The sequence below is a fragment of the Rhinopithecus roxellana genome, chromosome 10, assembly GCF_007565055.1.
Source record: "Rhinopithecus roxellana isolate Shanxi Qingling chromosome 10, ASM756505v1, whole genome shotgun sequence".
NCBI lineage: Eukaryota > Metazoa > Chordata > Mammalia > Primates > Cercopithecidae > Rhinopithecus > Rhinopithecus roxellana.
The window spans coordinates 106,761,903-106,780,896 of NC_044558.1; the positions used below are offsets into that span (position 1 = coordinate 106,761,903).

The following is an 18,994-nucleotide window of genomic DNA, read 5'->3' on the forward strand; positions in this document are numbered from 1 at the left end:
TGGTCTTGAACTCCTGACCTCAGGTGATCCGCCCACCTCGGCCTCCCAAAGTGTTGGGATTACAGGCGTGAACCACTGTGCCTGGCCTCAGGAATACTTCTTAATGATGTTTTTTTTTTTTTTTTTTCTTGTCTTAAGAAAACTTGAAGCAACTTCTTTTGTTTGTCTTTTTATTCTTCTCCCTTCCTTCACTATTGTTATTATTTTAGAGTCAGGGTCTCACTCTGTCATCCAGACTGGAGTGCAGTGGCATGATCATAGCTCACTGCAACGTCAAAGACTCCTGGGCTCAAGGGATGCTCCTACCTCAGCCTCCGGAGTAGCTGGGACTGTAGACATGCACCACCACACCTGGCTAATTAAATTTTATTTTCTTTTTTTTGAGACAGAGTCTTGTTGTGTTGCCCAGGCTGGAGTGCAATGGCACGATCTCAGCTCACTGCAATCTCCACCTCCCAGGTTCAAGCAATTCTCCTGTTTCAACTTCTTGAGTAGCTGGGATTACAGGCGCCCACCACAATGCCTGGCTAATTTTTGTATTTTTAGTAAAGACAGGGTTTCACGATGTTGGCCAGGCTGGTCTCGAACTCCTGATCTCAGGTGATCTGCCCACCTCGGCCTCCCAAAGTGCTGGTATTACAGGCGTGAGCCAGCATGCCTGGCCTTAAAATTTTTTTTAGAGATTGGATCTTGCTTTGTTGCCTAGGCAAACTCCTGGGCTTAAACAAGCCTCCTGCCTCAGCCTCCCAAAGTGCTGGGATTATAGGTATGAGCCCCCTCCTTTATGGAGGAAGAAATAGGCAAAGAAAAGCTAGGAGGTAAGCAAGAAGTGAGTCTTCTTTTTTTTTTTTTTTTTTTTTGAGACGGAGTCTGGCTCTGTCGCCCAGGCTGGAGTGCAGTGGCCGGATCTCAGCTCACTGCAAGCTCCACCTCCTGGGTTTACGCCATTCTCCCGTCTCAGCCTCCCGAGTAGCTGGGACTACAGGCGCCCACCACCTCGCCCAGCTAGTTTTTTGTATTTTTTAGTAGAGACGGGGTTTCACCATATTAGCCAGGATGGTCTCGATCTCCTGACCTCGTGATCCGCCCGTCTCGGCCTCCCAAAGTGCTGGGATTACAGGCTTGAGCCACCGCGCCCGGCCTGAAGTGAGTCTTCTTAAATGGAATCATAGGTGAGTTTGAGATTTACAGGAGAGGCTCAAACGGGTGATCTGGAGGACGCACTTGGGTCTAGAAAAAGACACAAGAACATTTGGCTGTCTGGACTGCGAAAGGAGTGAAGACTTCTCTTTACAACAATCATAAATAGTTATGGATGTGAATTTCTGAAGTTTAAGGAATAAAATATTCAGCAAAATCTCTGGGTCACAGATAATTGACTCCTTGCTCTGGAATAACAATGCTTAATGTTGAGAAGCTTCAATCCTTTGAAATCTGTCATTGCCCAAAGCCTGAGAATAACTCACTAAGTCCCAGGTTGACCTCCCTATAGAATCAGCTTGCAGTTCATGACAAATAAGGCAGGGAGAGAATTTATAGAGTTAATTACTAGGCTTGGGTCTATTAAATGTGCAAAGCACACATACATGAGGCTGGAGCTTTGACATGAGTGGAGAGACTTGAATTCTTTCGCAGCTGGAATGTGCCAGAACTTCCCAAAGACTTGAAAGAATGCCTAGAATTTATTTTTTCTTTTATGGTCACTGTTATTTCTCACAGAGGCAAGTGAATCTTCCCAAGCTACCATGACGGGAGTCGAGGAGCCCCCAGCAGGCTTGTGGGGAACAAAGCCAGCCAGTGCTCCATGGCTTGGGCGGGCAGGGATCCCTGACTTTCTCTCATGTGGGGGACAGACAGGAGCTGTTGTAAATATTTAAAGCCAACAGGAAAATTAATGAACACAGCACAGAGCAGGACCTTATCAGCTCGGTAATGGGTGGTGAGAGGAAGAATTCTGCCGCTTTCTCATGGGCATTAAGCATAACTCAAAAACTCCTGTTCTGTGGCCATTGTCCAATTACAACAGCTTTCTACTCTGGAGAATTTAGTCATTGACTGCTTTCAGGTCACCTGGGGGAAAACAGTATTCAGTACAATCAAGAGGATGGGGTCTCTTGTTTTCAATTTTCCCTTTAGTGATGGAAACAAAATACTTCTCTGAATCCATTTAAGGCATTGAGCACTCCCTAAAGAAGTCCTACAATGGAGAGAAAGAGCAGGGATTATTAGAGTAATCTTCCGAAGGACCTCCCAGACTAGAATGGAGAGTGTTGAATGCAGAGTAGGGATTTTGTGTCGTGCGCTGTCGTATCTCCAGAACCTAGAACTGGACCTATTGCACAGGAGGCTGACAAGAAATAGGTGCTAAAGTAATGAATGAAGATCTACAATCCAACAAATGATGCCGTTTGGGAGCTCAGAGCTTTAAAGCAGTATGATGTAGCTGCAGGAGCACAGGGTGTGGAATCAGGCAGACACAGTGTTGTTGGATTGTAGATCTTCATTCGTTAATTTAGCACCTATAGGTTCATTTGTTAACTTAGCACCTATGGGTTTGGCTCTGCTAGTTTGCTAGCCATCTGGCCTAGGGCAAGTTACTTTATTCCCCTTAATCTCATGGTCCTCATCTGTAAAATGAGATAATAATCCCAACTTCAAAGTTGTTCCAAGGATTCCTTGAGATGATGATTGTGATGGTGTTTGACACTCTGAAAATGCTGATCCAACACTATTTTTCCTTAAGTCATATCAGTTCAGTAAGGAATTTACATAATGAACTATCTATTCAGTGGGAGAGTTAGAAAGCAGAAGCATCTATTTATTGCCAAAAAAAGTATAAATTAAGTTTGGGCAACAGAGGAAGAACCTGTATCTTCTAAAAAAAAAAAAAAAAAAAAAATCCAGGCATGGTGACAAATGCCTGTAGTCCCAGCTACTCGGGAGGCTGAGGTGGCAGGATCACTTGAGTCACCGGAGGTCCAGGCTGCAATGAGCCATGATCTCGCCACAGCATTCCAACCAGGATGACAGAGCAGCACCCTGTCTCAAAAAGAGGGTGATAGTTTATAAATTTATTTATTCATTTATAGATTTGTAGATTACAAATTACTCTTCATGTTTTAAGGTCTTTATTGTTTTGTTTTTACATGTGTATTTTATTTTGTGTTTACAAAGGAAAAGACATTTCATAAAGCTTTTGAATCCTGAAAAGTCAACTTTTATTTTATTTTTATTTTTTGAGGCAGGGGCTCACTCTGTTGCCCAGGCTAGAATTAGGTGGCGTAATCATGGTTCACTGCAGTCACGACCTCCCAGGCTCAAGCAATCCTCTTACCTCAACCTCCCAAGAAGCTGGGACCATAGGTGCGTGGCACCATGCCCGGCTAACTTTTAAATTTTTTGGATTAATTAAGTGGGATCTCCCTATGTTACCCAGGCCAGTTTTGAAGTCCTAGGGTCAAGGGATCCTCCTGCCTCAGCCTCCCAAAGTGCTGGGATTATAGATGTGAGCCTGACCAATATGAGGCTTTAAACACTACTTCTCAAAGAGCCTTAGCCAGTTCTGGTAGGATAATATCCTGGGGCAAGTGAAAACTTGGAGAGGCAGGTTGTTCCTAATCTTAATCTTCTCTGCTGAAGCATTTGGTGAAAACTATAAAATTTGGGGGCATGCAAATTAAGTGTACTTGTAAATATGGTTTGAAAAACTGCATTCACTGTATTTTTTGCTTCCCACTGTTTAGTATAACATTTATCAGAGAGGCAGAGAACATGTGGATAAAAATATCCAGTTGTGTATTCTCAGTTGGTATCAAAATCTAGGTCACTGAAGGTCACTGCCCAGCAAGTCTCCGTGTGTAAGAGAGTGTTGGTATGTAAGAGTGTTTCTGATGTTAAGGAATTCTGTTTGCTGTGATACGGGTTGTGTACATCTCCTTGATTTTTCTCCCCATATGTAACCAAAAAAATGCTATCCTGGATTTTATTTTATTTCTCGTTCACAGGAATGGGAAGGAAAAGTGTGGAGTCCATGTGGATTTCTCTTATTTTATTTGTGGCTTGAATCTACATTTCTGAGAGAGGGTAGGTGAAGCCACCCTCCATGTTTTCCTTTCTCAATGTCACTTCTTGTTCACCTTTCTCCTTACTTCTTAAGCCTCTGAGGGCTACAATGGGGTGTGTGTGCAGGGCTGCCACTGCCTAAGGGAAAATTAGGAAGCTGCCTAGGCAGCCTGATTTATGAGGCATTGAAAGGCACATATGACCAAAAATATCTCCCCCACTGGCCTGCCACCAGTGCCTGAAATACCTATGATTAGAATCACCCATTAAAATGTTTTCTGCAGGCTGGGCATGGTGGCTCACGCCTGTAATCCCAGCACTTTGGGAAGCTGAGGCAGGCGGATCACCTGAGGTCGGGAGTTGGAGACCAGCCTGGCCCACATGATGCAACTCCATCTCTACTAAAAATACAAAAATGAACAGGGCATGGTGGTGGGTGCCTGTAATACCAGCTACTTGGGAGACTGAGGTATGAGAATTGCTTAAACCCTGGGGAGTGGAGGTTACAGTGAGCTGAGGTCGCTCCACTGTACTCCAGCCCAGGTGACAGAGTGAGATTGTCTTGAAAAAAAAAAAAAAAAGGAAAAAGAAAAAGTTTGCAGACATGCCTGGCTTCTTTGGGTCATGAACACATTGTGTTAGGAGAAAATTGGGAAGTGGGAAAATGGGAAAGAATTGCATTAGAATGATTTATTTTATCTTATGAACCTGTCAATCTCTTGGTCAAGAGTAACATCTTGGTAAGTAAGTAGACTGTTTGAGGCTGGAGGGAAAGTTGGGAGTTGAGAGTTTTGTCCAGCATCTTGGTGTGGACCCCGTGCAGGATGAAGTCGACAGGTAGCCGGGGAGAGATTATCCAAAGTGGATTGAGGGGTAGAGATAGCAAAGACAAATTTATATATTTCACAGGTCTATTTAAGGCCAGGTTAGGAAGTAAGGGTACATAATTGCTGGAGGAATCCCCTTTCTGACTGACTTTAAGGAATTCTCTCTCACCAGTTTTACAGGGCTGTTATGTGAGGTTCTTTCAATTTTCCTTTTCCACCGTCTTTGTTTTTTGGTAACCATAACAGGACTAATGATTCTGTTATTCATAAAATAATATTTGTGACAAAGATCAAGTAGATTTATATGCATGTGGATTTGTCAAGACTATTCTGTGAAAGTGTCCAGAGCAGAGCTCTCCAAGTCTTGTCTATAAACCACCTCTATCTGAGTTACCACTGGTGCTTATGAAAATGTCCCTCCCCCGGCCCCATCTAGACCTTTGGAAACAGACTCTCTGAGGTAGAGGCCTGGATCTCTGCATTAAAAACAGCTGTCTGCCAGTTTTTTGCATATGATTTGAGATTCATTGATTTGAAGGCTTCAGTAGAGTACAGAAGTTAAAAATATTGCTTCTAAAGGCAAGTAAACCAGGGTTCAAATCCTAGCTTTGCCTCTTACTAGCTTTGTGACCTTGGATGAGTTATCTGACCACTCTGGCCCTCAGGTTTGGCCTGATAATATTTATAGGGCTATTACGTGAGGTCCAAGGAGAAAATACATGTGAGATTTGGCATGGTACCTGGCACATAACAAGAGCAAAAGTGATAACCATTACTGTCATGAGCATGTATGTTGAAAACAACTTTTAGCAATGCTTACTGATATTCAATATTTTGTTGACCAGTTACTCTCTAAAGGGTAAATTAAATATTCCGTTTCAGGTTGGGTGTGGTTGATCATGCCTGTAATCCCAGCACTTTGGGAGGCCAAGGCTGGTGGATCACTTGAGGCCAGGAGTTTGAGACCAGGCTGGCCAACATGGTGAAACCCCACCTCTACTAAAAATACAAAAATTAGCCAGGTGCAGTGGCACTTGCCTGTAATCCCAGCTACTTGGGAGACTAAGGCATGAGAATCACTTGAGCTTGGGAGGCAGAGTTTGCAGTAAGCCAAGATCACACCACTGTACTCCAGCCTGGGCAACACAGTAAGACCCAGTCTAAAAAAAAAATAAAAAATCAATTTTAGTATATGGTAAAAATAATGGTTTTCCCTAGTTTCCTGGTTACCATTGTTTACAGTTTCTGTATTATTTCATCTTCTGTAGCTTTTCTGGCTCTTCAAACACAACTAACAGCAAGAGAGTTAGATGGAAAATTTTTGTAATAAATATTCAGAAATACCTTACATAAATCATGGTGTCTAGCAATGGAAGAATTGATTAACTGAATATATTCTACCTTGAAATATTCTGCATATTTTTGCTAGAACAAACTGCCCTTTATTTTTATTTTTTAATTTGAGACAGAGTTTTGCTCTGTTGCCCAGGCTGGAGTGCAGTGGTGTCATCTTGGCTCACTGCAGCCTCCACCACCTGCAAACTGCCTTTTTCTATCTGTTGCTTTCCTTGATTCTCTTATATCGTTATCTTTTGTTTCCTGCCCCTATCTCTCTCCCCTTGGTTGACAAAGTGCCTGCATTCTTTATTTTTTCCTATTTCCTTGTCTCTCTCTGGTGTAATTCCTTCTCATTCATCTTGCAAGCAGAATTTCTCTATACAACAAAGGTCAGACTGATTTGAAATGCTGTTGAATTTCATAGTTGCTCATTCAGGATCATTACTGATGCATGCAAAAGTAGACCTTCTGCTGAAATTGACCTCAGAAAACCAGACCAAGAGGAAAAGGGCAAAGGTAAAGATGAGACTCTTGCTGGGCATCGGCTGACGCCTGTAATCCTAGCACTTTGGGAGGCCGAGGAGGGAGGATCACTTAAGCCCAGGAGTTCGAGACCAGCCTGGGCAACATAGCCAGAACCCAGTCTCTACAAATAATTAAAAAAAAAAAAATCAGCTGGGTGTGGTGGCACACATCCATCTGGGACCACAGGCTACTCAAGAGGCTGAGGCAAGAGGATTGCTTGAGGCCAGGAGGTTGAGGCTGCAGTGAGCTGTGATCACGCTACCACACTCCAGCCTGTGTGACAGGGTGAGACCTTGTCTCGAAAAAATTAAAAAAAAAAAGAGAAGGATCTCTTACTATTTCCATTTCCTCTTAATATAAATGACATTAGGCAGCATTACTCTATGGCGCTGTAACCACAGGAAAGAGTAGAAAATGACACAGCCGCACAGTGGCATGATAGAATACAATTACAATTTGGAGAGTGAAGAGAAAAAAAACTAGCAGAAAATGCTGATTTTGAATTCTCTTCCCTTAACTAAAGGAACAGGCATGAAGGAAAATGGTGCAGTTGGTATCACCTCACGTGGACTCCTTTTGAATGCAAGAATGCCCTTTTAGGGGCTAAAATATGAACACTGTGAGTTAGAATGCATGGGTTCAAATTCAGACTTCACAATTACTATCTGACTGTCCTTGAACAATTTCATCTAAGAAATGGGAATAATAATAGCACGCACGCACCTCAGGGGTGGTTAGGAGCATAAAATGGGGATAACTCCTGTAAAGCACTAAGAAACGTGCCTTGCGTGTAGTAAACTCTTAATTACTGCTTGCTATCATTGATATTATCTTTTTTTTTTTGAGACAGCATTTTGCTCTGTTGCCCAGGCTGGAGTACAGTGGCAAGATCATGGGTCACTGAAGCCTTGACCTCCTGAGCTCGAGTGATCCTCACCTCAGTTTCCTGAATAGCTAGGACTGACTATAGGCACACACCACCATGCCCTGCTAATTGTTTTATTTTTTTGGAGAGAAATGGTCTCACTATGTTGCCCAGGCTGGTCTCGAACTCCTGAGCTCAAGCAGTCCTCCCACCTTGGCCTTCCAAAGTGCTGGGATTATTTTTTATTCACCAAGTTTGAAATCTTTGGTAGTATCCTAGCTGAGGAGGCATCCAGGGAGTTTCTGGACAGAATATTTAACTGATACTGTGAAAATCTGCTAACAGTGGTTGTTTTTCTTTCTGGGAAGCAGGGTTCCTTGTCTGGCTGCTGTTCCCTCTTGGTCACAGTGGGCACACTATGATTAAATCATTCCTAGTAAATCTTGGATTTAATAATAAATTCATTACCAATGATCACACTTTGGAACATGGTCCCCTACCTGTAACATACCAAGAAACTAGAAATGTATTCGGCATTTACCAAAACATTCTTCTCTCTCTCTCTTTTTTTTTTTTTTTTTTTGAGACAGGGTCTCACGCTGTAACCCAGGCTGGAGTGCAGTGTTACAATCACGGCCTTGATCTCCCAGACTCAAGCAATCCTCCCACCTCAGCCTCCCGGGTAGCTGGGATTGCAGGTGCACACTACCATGCCCAGCTAATTTTTTGTGGTTTTTGTAGAGATGAGGTCCTCCTATGTTGCCAAGGCTGGTCTCAAACGCTTGGGCTTAAGTGATCCACCCACCTTGGCCTCAACAAGTACTGGCATTACAGGTGTGAGCCACCGCACCTGGCCAAAACCCTCTCTTAATGGAACATACATCTCAGATTCTGGAAATATCTGTTACCCCGGGGCATATTTCTTTCTTTCTTGTGACTAACATTCTGCTTTTTTAGTTATTCACATACATAAACTGACGAATAATAAATCTGGGAATTTGTCATTAAAAACTGCATATTTCAAACACAATCAGTAATCCTCAAAAAGTAGAGACATGTTTACATTTCTTTGGTGAAAGTGTAGGAACACAGGGACATGGGAATCATTTTTTAAAAAATATTTTCAGACAAATCATTTTCTGAGAGACTTAAAAAAAGAAACTGTCAGTCATTTGAGGTGTACCCTTTTGCTTCTATTCCATTTTTATCATACCAATCTCTCTTGCAAAATTGAGGTTATTCATAAATATTTCCCTTCCAAACTGTGGGAAATAAGATGTGAGTTTGGCCCTTTGATAAAGTTAGGTTCAGGGACTGCTTATCATTGAAACAATGAGCACAAAAGCAATTCAGTTCTGGGACTTCTCACAAAACTCAGCGGGCCAGGCAGTGCTCACTCTTGTTCTCAAGCATTCCAGGGGAGTGGCAGGGGGATGGCCAGCACGAGACATTTTCAAGGTTCTTTTTCCCACCCTTTAGAATTGGTAAGTCTCTGATCGTTTAGAAAAGGATTTGTTTTGCAAGAACCCAAAGTGTCCCCAAGAACTATGTTTACCCATAATAGGCCTTGCTCTCTGTTTAACATAGCCAGATGGACACTGCTATTTGGCTCATGGTCATATCCCCACAGATTTGACCTCATTTAGAGGACACTATTAAAAGATTATCCTATTATTGAGAATTTCCATTGCATCAAATAGTAAATATTAGTAACATTCCTCTACAGGGAAAATGATGTAAGAAGAGGGCAAGACTGTGTTGACCTCAGGCAAATCACATGGATAGGTATGTGGCAATTATGAAACTCAGTACTGCCTAATAAAGCCCAATGGCACACAGAGTAAAGGTCCAGGGGCAGAGACTTTCCCAGTAGCTCTCGAAGGAAGTGTTCAGGTTCCACTGAAGTCACAGATGGAAGTCTTAGTACCGAGGTGGTTATTTTGAAAGAGGCTAAGGAGGAGAAAGTGCATGTAGCAGGATGGCAGGATGGGATGATGGGATGATGGGATGTTGAGATGATGGGATGATGGGATGTTGGGATGTTGGGATAATGGGATGATGGGATGTTGAGATGATGGGATGATGGGATGATGTGATGTTGGGATGTTGGGATGATGGGATGATGGGATGATGGGATGTTGGGATGATGGGATGATGGGATGTTGGGATAATGGGATGATGGGATGTTGGGATGATGGGATGATGGGATGATGGGATGTTGGGATAATGGGATGATGGGATGTTGGGATGATGGGATGATGGGATGATGGGATGTTGGGATGATGGGATGTTGGGATGATGGGATGATGACATGTTGGGATGATGGGATGTTGGCATGATGGCATGTTGGGATGATGGGATGATGGGATGTTGGGATGATGGGATGTTGGGATGATGGGATGATGGCATGTTGGGATGATGTGATGTTGGGATGATGGGATGATGAGATGTTGGGATGATGGGATGATGGGATGTTGGGATGATGGGATGTTGGCATGTTGGGATGGTGGGATGATGGCATGTTGGGATGATGTGATGTTGGGATGATGGGATATGGGATGCTGGGATGATGGGATGTTGGGATGTTGGGATGATGGCATGTCGGGATGATGGCATGTTGGGATGATGGCATGTTGGGATGACAGGATGATGGGAGTGGGAATGGGGTCATGAGGGGGCCAGCTCCACCTTCTTCTTTACATTTACAAAATGAGGAACATAAGGTTTCTTTCTTTTCCTTTTCCTTTTTTTTCCACTTTGGAAGCCAAATGATGCTCATACGGAATTTCAAACTGCACTGGAAGGCTGCAAGTGATTTGAGAATCAAGACCTTAAGAAACGATTCTAATAGTAACCTATCTTTTTGAATGTTGCTAGAAAAGGTACTTGAAAGAGCCATGAAGGAAGCAGACTCTAGTCATAGAGGACTGGGAAGACACTGGGACCCAACAATTTGGTAAACTAGACAAAACTAAACTTTCAGTTCTGATTTTACTTGAACATACTTTAAAAACAATTGGTTGGCTAAATTTTGTTTTATAAAATAAATTACAGGCCAAGTGCGGTGGCTCAGGCCTGTAATCCCAGCATTTTGGGAGGCCGGGGCAGGTGGATCTCCTGAGGTCAGGAGTTTGAGACCAACCTGGCCAACATGGTGAAACTCTGTCTCTACTAAAAATACAAAAATTAGTCAGGCGTGGTGGCGGGTGCCTGTAATCCTAGATACTAGGGAGGCTGAGGCAGGAGAATTGCTTGAACCCAGGAGGCGAAAGTTGCAGTGAGCCGAGATCACACCACTGCACTCCAGCCTAGGTGGAGTGAGACTCCGTCTCAAAAAAAAAAAGAATTACAAAAGTAGTACATGATTAGTGAAAGAAAGTCAAGCAATACGAATGCATGTAAAATAAGAAAGGAAAAATCTCCTTCCTTCTTTGCCAGACAGGGACCAATACTGTTACAATCTGTCTCTCTTTCAGAACTTTTATTTGTGTATTTGAGACAGGGTCTTATTCAGTCACCCAGGCTGGAATACAGTGGCATCATCATAGCTCGCTGTAATCTTGAATTCACTGTAAGCTTGAACTGCTATGCTCAAGACATCCTCCTGCCTCACCCTCCTGAGTAGTTGAAACTACAGGTGTGCACGATCATGCCTGGCTATTTTTTTTTTTTTTTAAGAGATGGAGGTCTCACTCATTGCCCAGGCTGGTCCCAAACTCCTGGCCTTATGAATCCTCCCATCTCAGCCTCTAAAAGTGCTGATTGCAAGTGTGAGCCACCGTGCCTGGCCCTCTTTCAGAACTTTAAAAACACTATATATATTATAAATGTGTTTTTGGGGTGGGGCTAATTATGTATGTTCTGTAATTTTTTTAACTTAATGTTTTATGGACTTTTTTAACTCTTTTTAAAAAATTTCTACTCTTTTTAAAGTGGGTATTTGTTATTTTGAATAAAGGGAAATGGAAAATTCTGTATCTGATGTATTTAAAATATTTTTATTGGTATGCTATACTTACCAACATGTTTTATGAGTTGCTTCTAAATGATAACCATACTAGATAGTGGTCCACCAACCAGGATAAGATAGGATAGGCAAGAAGCTAAGAGACATGCTCCAGGTGAAAAAGCAGATTTCTTAAGACTATGTTCAGTATAATTCCAGTGAAAAAGCAGATTTCTTAAGACTATGTTTAGTATAAATCCAATTATATAAAACATATCTATGTATGCACAGAAAACAGTCTACATTATAGACACCAGAGTGCTAATGGCTCTTATCCCAGGATGGTTGGAATATAAATATTTTTTCCCGTTATGCTTTTTCTGTGTTTTCAACAATGAACATTTATTACTTTTAAAATTAGTTAAAATTAATGTAATATAAAAATCACAATGTATCTGATGAAAAAAGTTTGTGTCTAAAGGCTACAGAAAATAAATCCATCTGAGTTAGCTTCCACTCCATTCCAAAACCCCAGAGTAACAGAGTAGAAGTTGGGCCTTCTTTCATTTTCTTAAATTAATGAATTAGATTTGAGTTCCCTCATTATGAGAAGATAATCTTTAGCATCACTGAAAGAGTTAATCAAGAAATGAGACAAAAATCAGGAGATCGTATTCCTTTATTACATATATGAAATATAAAAACAAATTAACAAAGCAATATATATATATTTTTGCAAGTCCACAGGACTTCAGGGAAAAAATGGTTCTGTATGTGAAATTATTCATATGGCACTGTGTTCATGTTTTGTATATTCAAGTACAAAAGAAACTATGTATAGTGGTTATGCATGGGTATAGAAGATGAATAATAATGAAAAACTGTGATTTGTTTACTATCACATACATTGTGTTAAAAAACAGGTAAATATAATGACTTACTGTTAAGAAAGACAAGGAGGAAAACTGTTTCAATGTTCAGGTTTAAATACTAAGCACAAAAATATAACAAATTCTGTGTCTACAATAATTTTTGAAGTGTATACAAGTGCATTGCAAATGAGCTTTTTAAAATTTAAAGTCCATTTCCACTTTAGCCAAGCATATGTCTACATTTATGATTTCTTTCTCTTATTTTAAAGTCTCTTCTGGTTTCGTTTTTTAAAAAGTTTCATCATGGCTGTCATCTTGGAATCTAGCCTCCAGCTCGAAGCTGAGTCTTCATGCATACATATTCTCCTTTCTGGTTGCATCTTCACCTAGTTTCTCCAAGTATTCAGAGTTAAATAGCACAACTTCTTTTATATGGTCACTTTTGTCCACCTGTAGTGGCAGCGCTTTTGCTTCAGTAGGCTTTCTCACACACTCTTTTCTTTCTTCCAACAGCAGTCTCCAAACGTTCACAACACAAGTGGTACGTAGTAAAGTGCTTTATACAAGGAAATACTATATACACGTGGAGAGGCTCCATTTAACACCTACAGACCAAAGTTCATGCATAACACACAAGAGAAGGCTCTTTTTTAAGAAACACCTTTTCTGATAGTAGGGTTGGGAATTCCTTAAAACCTCATTCATTACTTTAGCATCAAATGTAAGTAACATAGCTGAAGCTGGAAGGCGTCCTTGTTAGAGGTACTGCCCTTAATGGATTACTGCTAAATGTCATGCTGCTATTAAAATATCCTTAATAGTTAAGAATTTCAGAATCAGTCCCATAGAAAACAGATATCAGTGTAGGGGTTTTCATTTGTCTTCATGAAATAAAACTACATTTAAACATGGGTCCAGAAGAGATAAGTTGGATGAGACCCATGCATTCAAACATTTCTATACGTTTTGGCACTTTAAAAAATTCCAGTTTCCTGTCTGAGGTCTTCTTGCTCTAAAATTTGTGTTTTTTACATAGAGAAGTGCCATCATGTGCTATCCATCTTAATGCTACTTGCACTCTCTTTTTAAAATATCCATGACTTTTCTTCCAAGAGAAGGTTTCCAGTGCTGGACAAAGCTTTTCATATTCACAATTAGTTTGCCTGTTCTTACATCCTCATGTCCTGCTACAAGGTATTCCAAACCTAAAAGAGAACAAAATTAGGGGCTATATAGTATCATACTTTATCGAAGGGAGAGATGTGACTCCAGCAGGTTTTCTTTTGTATTTATTTTGAGACAAGGTCTTGCTCTGTCATGGGCCAGAGTGTAGTGACATAATCCTGGCTCACTGCAGGCTTGATATCCTGGGAGTAGGTAATCCTCCCTCCTCAGTCTCCCAAGTAGTTGGGACTACAGGTGTGTGCCACCACTCCCAGCTAATTTTTTCAAATTTTTTGTTGAGATGGGGTTTCATCATGTTGCCCAGGCTGGTCTTGAGCTCCTGGACTCAAGCCATCTGCCCACCTCGGCCTCCCAAAGTGCTGGGATTACAGGTGTGAGCCACCACGCCTGGCTGACTCCAGCAGTTTTATATATTCAGGGTTGGAATAAGGAGTAAGAAACATTAATAGCTGCCATTTAGTAAGCATTTACTATGCTTAGCGCATGTATGCTTTACATGTATGCTTTACATGTATGATCTCATTTAGCTTTGAAAATAACCCTGTGAGGTAGATATTTTTTCCTTCTTGTTTTGCAAATGAGGAAACTGAGGCTCAGCAAGGCTAAGAAACTTGTTTGATATCTTTTTGTAAGTATAGCAGCACCTGGACTCAAACTCAGATCATGCTGATTCTAGAACCTTTTCTTTGTACTATACCACACTCTGTGGCAAAGAACTGAGGGTTCTAGGGACACTCACCATACTGCCCTAGATCAGTACATCTTGGAGACTCACTGTGTATGGTAGTATGTATTAAGGTTTTTTTGTTTTGTTTTGTTTTGTTGTGTTTTTGGATAGAGTCTCGCTCTGTTGCCCAGGCTGGAGTGCAGTGGTGCCGTCTTGGCTCACTGCGACCTCTGCCTCCTGGGTTTAAGCAATTCTTGTGCCTTGGCCTCCCAAGGAGCTGGGACTGCAGGTGTGCACCCCCACACCTGGCTTTTATATTTTTAGTAGAGACAGGGTTTTACCGTGTTGGCCAGGCTGCTCTTGAACTCCTGACCTCAGGTGATCCGCCTGCCTCAGCTTCCCAAAGTGCTGGGATTATAGGCATAAGCCACCATGCCCAGCCTAAGGAGGATTTTTATAAAAGTGAAACAAGCATTTAGGAAAACGTATAGGAAAGAAGCTATGAATTATAGAAAATAACACATATTCCCTATATAAAGCCTATGTGTTTTTGGAATAGGATGTTTGTTTGTCATACATTAAAAAAAAAACAAAACTAAATAAATGATAAAACTTGCCTAGATCTTGTGATGACCCTGTATTCAAAATTCCTTTCAAGCTTTAGATAACAAATTTTAGCTAATATATCCAAGAAATGAAAGAATAGTCTCATTACCTATAGATTAGTAAAAAGAAATACAGTAATTGCCCTTAGTTAATGTTTGTAATAATGTAGATTTTGGTATTTAGGAAAAGCTTTTAAATATTATAGGCTAGATAAAATAATTATGTTTATAAAATAAAAATTTTCCAATATAAAATAGAGATATACTTTTTAAAACTAAATTACATGAAAGCTAGATGCTAAAATTCAACTGAAAATATCAATTTAATTTCACAATTTAAATTGATTTCATTGCTCATTTTTCACTGAAATGACTGAGAAAAAAATGTCATCCAAGTAGTATGAACACCTATAACAACCATACAGGCTTCTTGGAAAATGGCTTATTCCAGGTTCAGGGCAGGAAGTTGAGCATGGGACATCTTATTGTGTTAAAAACAAGAAAGCTTTCAAAGATGAATGTGTGTCTTTTTATTTTTTTATTTTTTATTTTTTTTGAGACGGAGTCTCGCTCTGTCACCCAGGCTGGAGTGCAGTGGCCGGATCTCAGCTCACTGCAAGCTCGGTCTCCCGGGTTTACGCCATTCTCCTGCCTCAGCCTCCCGAGTAGCCAGGACTACAGGCGCCCGCCACCTCGCCCGGCTAGTTTTTTTGTATTTTTTAGTAGAGACAGGGTTTCACTGTGTTAGCCAGGATGGTCTCGATCTCCTAACCTCGTGATCCGCCCATCTTGGCTTCCCAAAGTGCTGGGATTACAGGCTTGAGCCACCGCGCCCGGCCGAATGTGTGTCTTTTTAAAAGGACGCAGCAGCTAGCAGGACAGAGTTATAATGTGTCAAAGCTGTGATAAGTTGAGCACCAAGAAACACAATAATTGTGTGTATGAAAACACATTAAATCCATAGAAATCCATAATTCCAAAATGACACCAAAAATGAGAAAGTCAGAGAAAAATTAATTTGTCATCTTTAGAGGCAGCTGTTAAAACCATTTCTTACTTTGAAAATTAGAAACTAAAGGGAAAGAATGTAGCATTTATCCTGTCTTTACACTAAGAACTATATTTCATGGTAACCTAGTTGCCCAGCTTGGGAGAGAAAGCCCTCTTACAGAAGAATGCCAGCTAATAAGAGAAGAGAATTCGAAAGAATTAGAAAAACATCATTTCTCAGACTCTAATGAAGTTATTGATTCAGGAAAGGATTATCAATTGGTGACAAAGTCATTAAATGAATGGTGAATGGAAAGCTGGATGCTCATAGAATGCTACGTAATACCACACTCATTCTTTTCTATCTCTAAAGGTAAAACAAAACTTTGGCAATGGAGAGATCAGGCTGCCTTCGTTGTAGTCCAAAGGTCAAGCTTACAGAGACTGATGGGAGGTTATCCAGGTACCATGTGCATTCGACATGATTCAACATGAAGCACACCATGATATCTATAATGGATTCAAGCCAAAATGTTTGTCTTGAATCAATCAAGCCTTTCTTCAGAGATTACAGGAGATAGAAGAGATAGAGGAACAAGCTAAACACTACCATAAATGAACCAACCACACAAATGTTGATGGTCAGATAAGGGACAGGGCATCTGATCTGGTTTCCTCAACAAGTCATAAAAAAGGAACCGTGCCAGAATAAAAGAGACTTGAGGGACTGAAAAACTAGATGTGTGATCCTGGATTGAATACTGGAAAGGACAAATCAGCTCTAGAGGACATTTTGGGATCAGTTGGGAAATAGAAATATGACCTGAGTATTAGATAATATAAAAATAAACTAAAATTGAAGGTAAAGCTTATTAACAGAATAATGCAGGTTACAGAATGGAGCATATACTATGATATCATTTTGGTTAAAAATATAATACATATACCCAGAGGAAAATAAGAAATGATTTCCTAAGCTATTAACAGAGATGATCTCTGGGGGACAGAAATGTGAAATTTAAAAATTTCCCCTAAACATCTCCCCTCCCCTCCACTCACCTTTCCTTCCCTTCTTCTTTTTTTTTTGACAGAGTCTCACTCTGTCACCCAGGCTGACATGCAGTGCACCATCTCAACTCTGTAGCCTCGATCTCCCTAGGCTCAGGTAATCCTCCCACCCCAGCCTTCTGAGTAGCTAGGACAACAGGCTCATGTCACCATACCTGGCTAATTTTTGTATTTTCTGTAGAGATGGACTTTCACCATGTTGCCCAGGCTGGCCTCGAACTCCTAGGCTCAAGCGATCCGCCCACCTTAGCCTCCTAAAGTGCTGGGATTACAGGTGTGAGCCACTGCACCCCGCTAAAAGATTATAAAAGGAAACTAATCCTAAACTTAAAAAAAAGCTATTTTGGTGTTTTCAGAAAAAGAGAAAAAGGAAAATAATGACAGATGTTTCAAACACTGGAGAGTACAATGTAAAATGAATGAAAAGGCATTTAAATTATAAAAGGCAACCTTAGCTTCTGCATGAAAAAGAACCTCAGTATTTAATTAACTGACTAGTTAAAAATATAGTAGCCTTAAAATTGTTTGTATAATGTCTAAAATAATAAAGTCCCCATTTAAAAATATAGTAATCAATTTTTAAGAAACTTCAAGGTTAGGGCTGGATGCAATGGCTCTCGCCTGTAATCCCAGTGCTTTGGGAGGCTGAGGTGGGAGGACTGCTTGAGGCCAGGAGTTTGAGAGCAGCCTGGGCACCATAGGAAGACCCTGTCTACAAAAACACAAACAAACAAAAATTAGCTGGGTGTGGTGGCACGTCTGTAGTCCTAGCTACTCGGGAGGCTGAGGCGGGAGGATTGCTTGAGCCTGGGAAGTCGAGGCTGCAGTGAGCAGTGATAGTACCACCACTCTAGCCTGGGCAACAGAGCAGAGAACCCTGTCTTTAAACAAAGAAAAAAAGAAAGAAAGAAATCTCAGGGTTAAGTCTGGTATTTTTACATGAATTTACTTTGAAACTATAAATAGAATAAACAGGAATTTACCATTAAAGTATAAATATAAGTTAAATTGATAAAAACAATACTGAATAAAACCATAAATTATGAAGCAGCATCACACCAAAAATAAACATGCAAAACAATGTTCTTTTCCACCTCTTATTAGCATTTATATTTTATTTTCCTATCTCTGGGGTTTTGACATCTTCTGTGCTACATGTTTGAGAACACGAAGTTTATTTTGTATCCATAGAAAAAGAAAATATAATACTTTAGTGCTAGTCTTGGTATTCTAAAATATATGACTGATGAATGAGTACATGTATGCATGAATTAAGAATGAATGAATATGCAGGGATACCCAATAGGATTGTTTCTTTTCCAAAGTAGCCAAGGAAGCAGGTTGGCATGTAAGGTTTCAGTTTTCTTATCAGCTTTCTTTGGCCTTAGCTATTGAACTTGTAAAAATGGAAAAACAAAGTAAAATGAAAGAGTGTCTGGTTTTGCTTTGGCAAGTTCCAGTCTTTTCTTCAAAGCAAGTAAACATGTTTTCAAGAATTCTTTGAATAATTGCGCTTATGTTTTCAATTGTGATGAACTCAGTTGATTCTTTGACTTGGCTTGGCAGAAACCTGATTAGGAAGTATGGTTCACTTCCTGGAGGGTGGCTCAGATGGTCAAAGCTTTTGTTTTTAATGTCTCACTAAACTGGGCAGACTTTTTTTTTTTTTTTCTTTTGCCAAGACAGTAGGAAAGCTCTTATAAGAGATGCCTCTAAGCACAAATCACTGGGAAATATAACTTACATGAATTATTTTTAGTTTCCTGTATTCAAAGCCCAAGATTCTTATTACTTCAATTTGTTCTTTGGAATTTTATTTATTTATGTATTTTTAATTTCTTTTGAGATAGGGTCTTGCTCTGTTTGCCCAGGCTGGAGTGCAGTGGCTCAATCATGGCTCACTGCAGCCTTGACCTCCTGGGCTCAAGTGATCCTCCTACCTCAGCCTTCCAAGTAGTTGGGACTACAGGGATGTGCTACCACACCCAACTAATTTTTTAAAAAATTATTGTAGATACTGGGTCTCACTATGTTGCCCAGACTG

General features: G+C 40.6%; 1 protein-coding gene across 3 annotated transcripts in view; it reads right to left on the reverse strand.

Annotated features, from left to right (window-relative positions):
- Nucleotides 1–12,229: 12,229 nt before the first annotated feature.
- NTN4 (netrin 4) overlaps nt 12,230–18,994 on the reverse strand; it is a 125,257-nt gene continuing 118,492 nt past the window's right edge. For all 3 annotated transcript variants that reach the window (XM_010383900.2, XM_010383899.2, XM_030939633.1), the window contains one exon: nt 12,230–13,640. In XM_010383900.2, the coding sequence (XP_010382202.1) occupies nt 13,504–13,640 (137 nt within the window). In that variant the 3' untranslated portion in view covers nt 12,230–13,503. The remainder of the gene's footprint in view (nt 13,641–18,994) is intronic.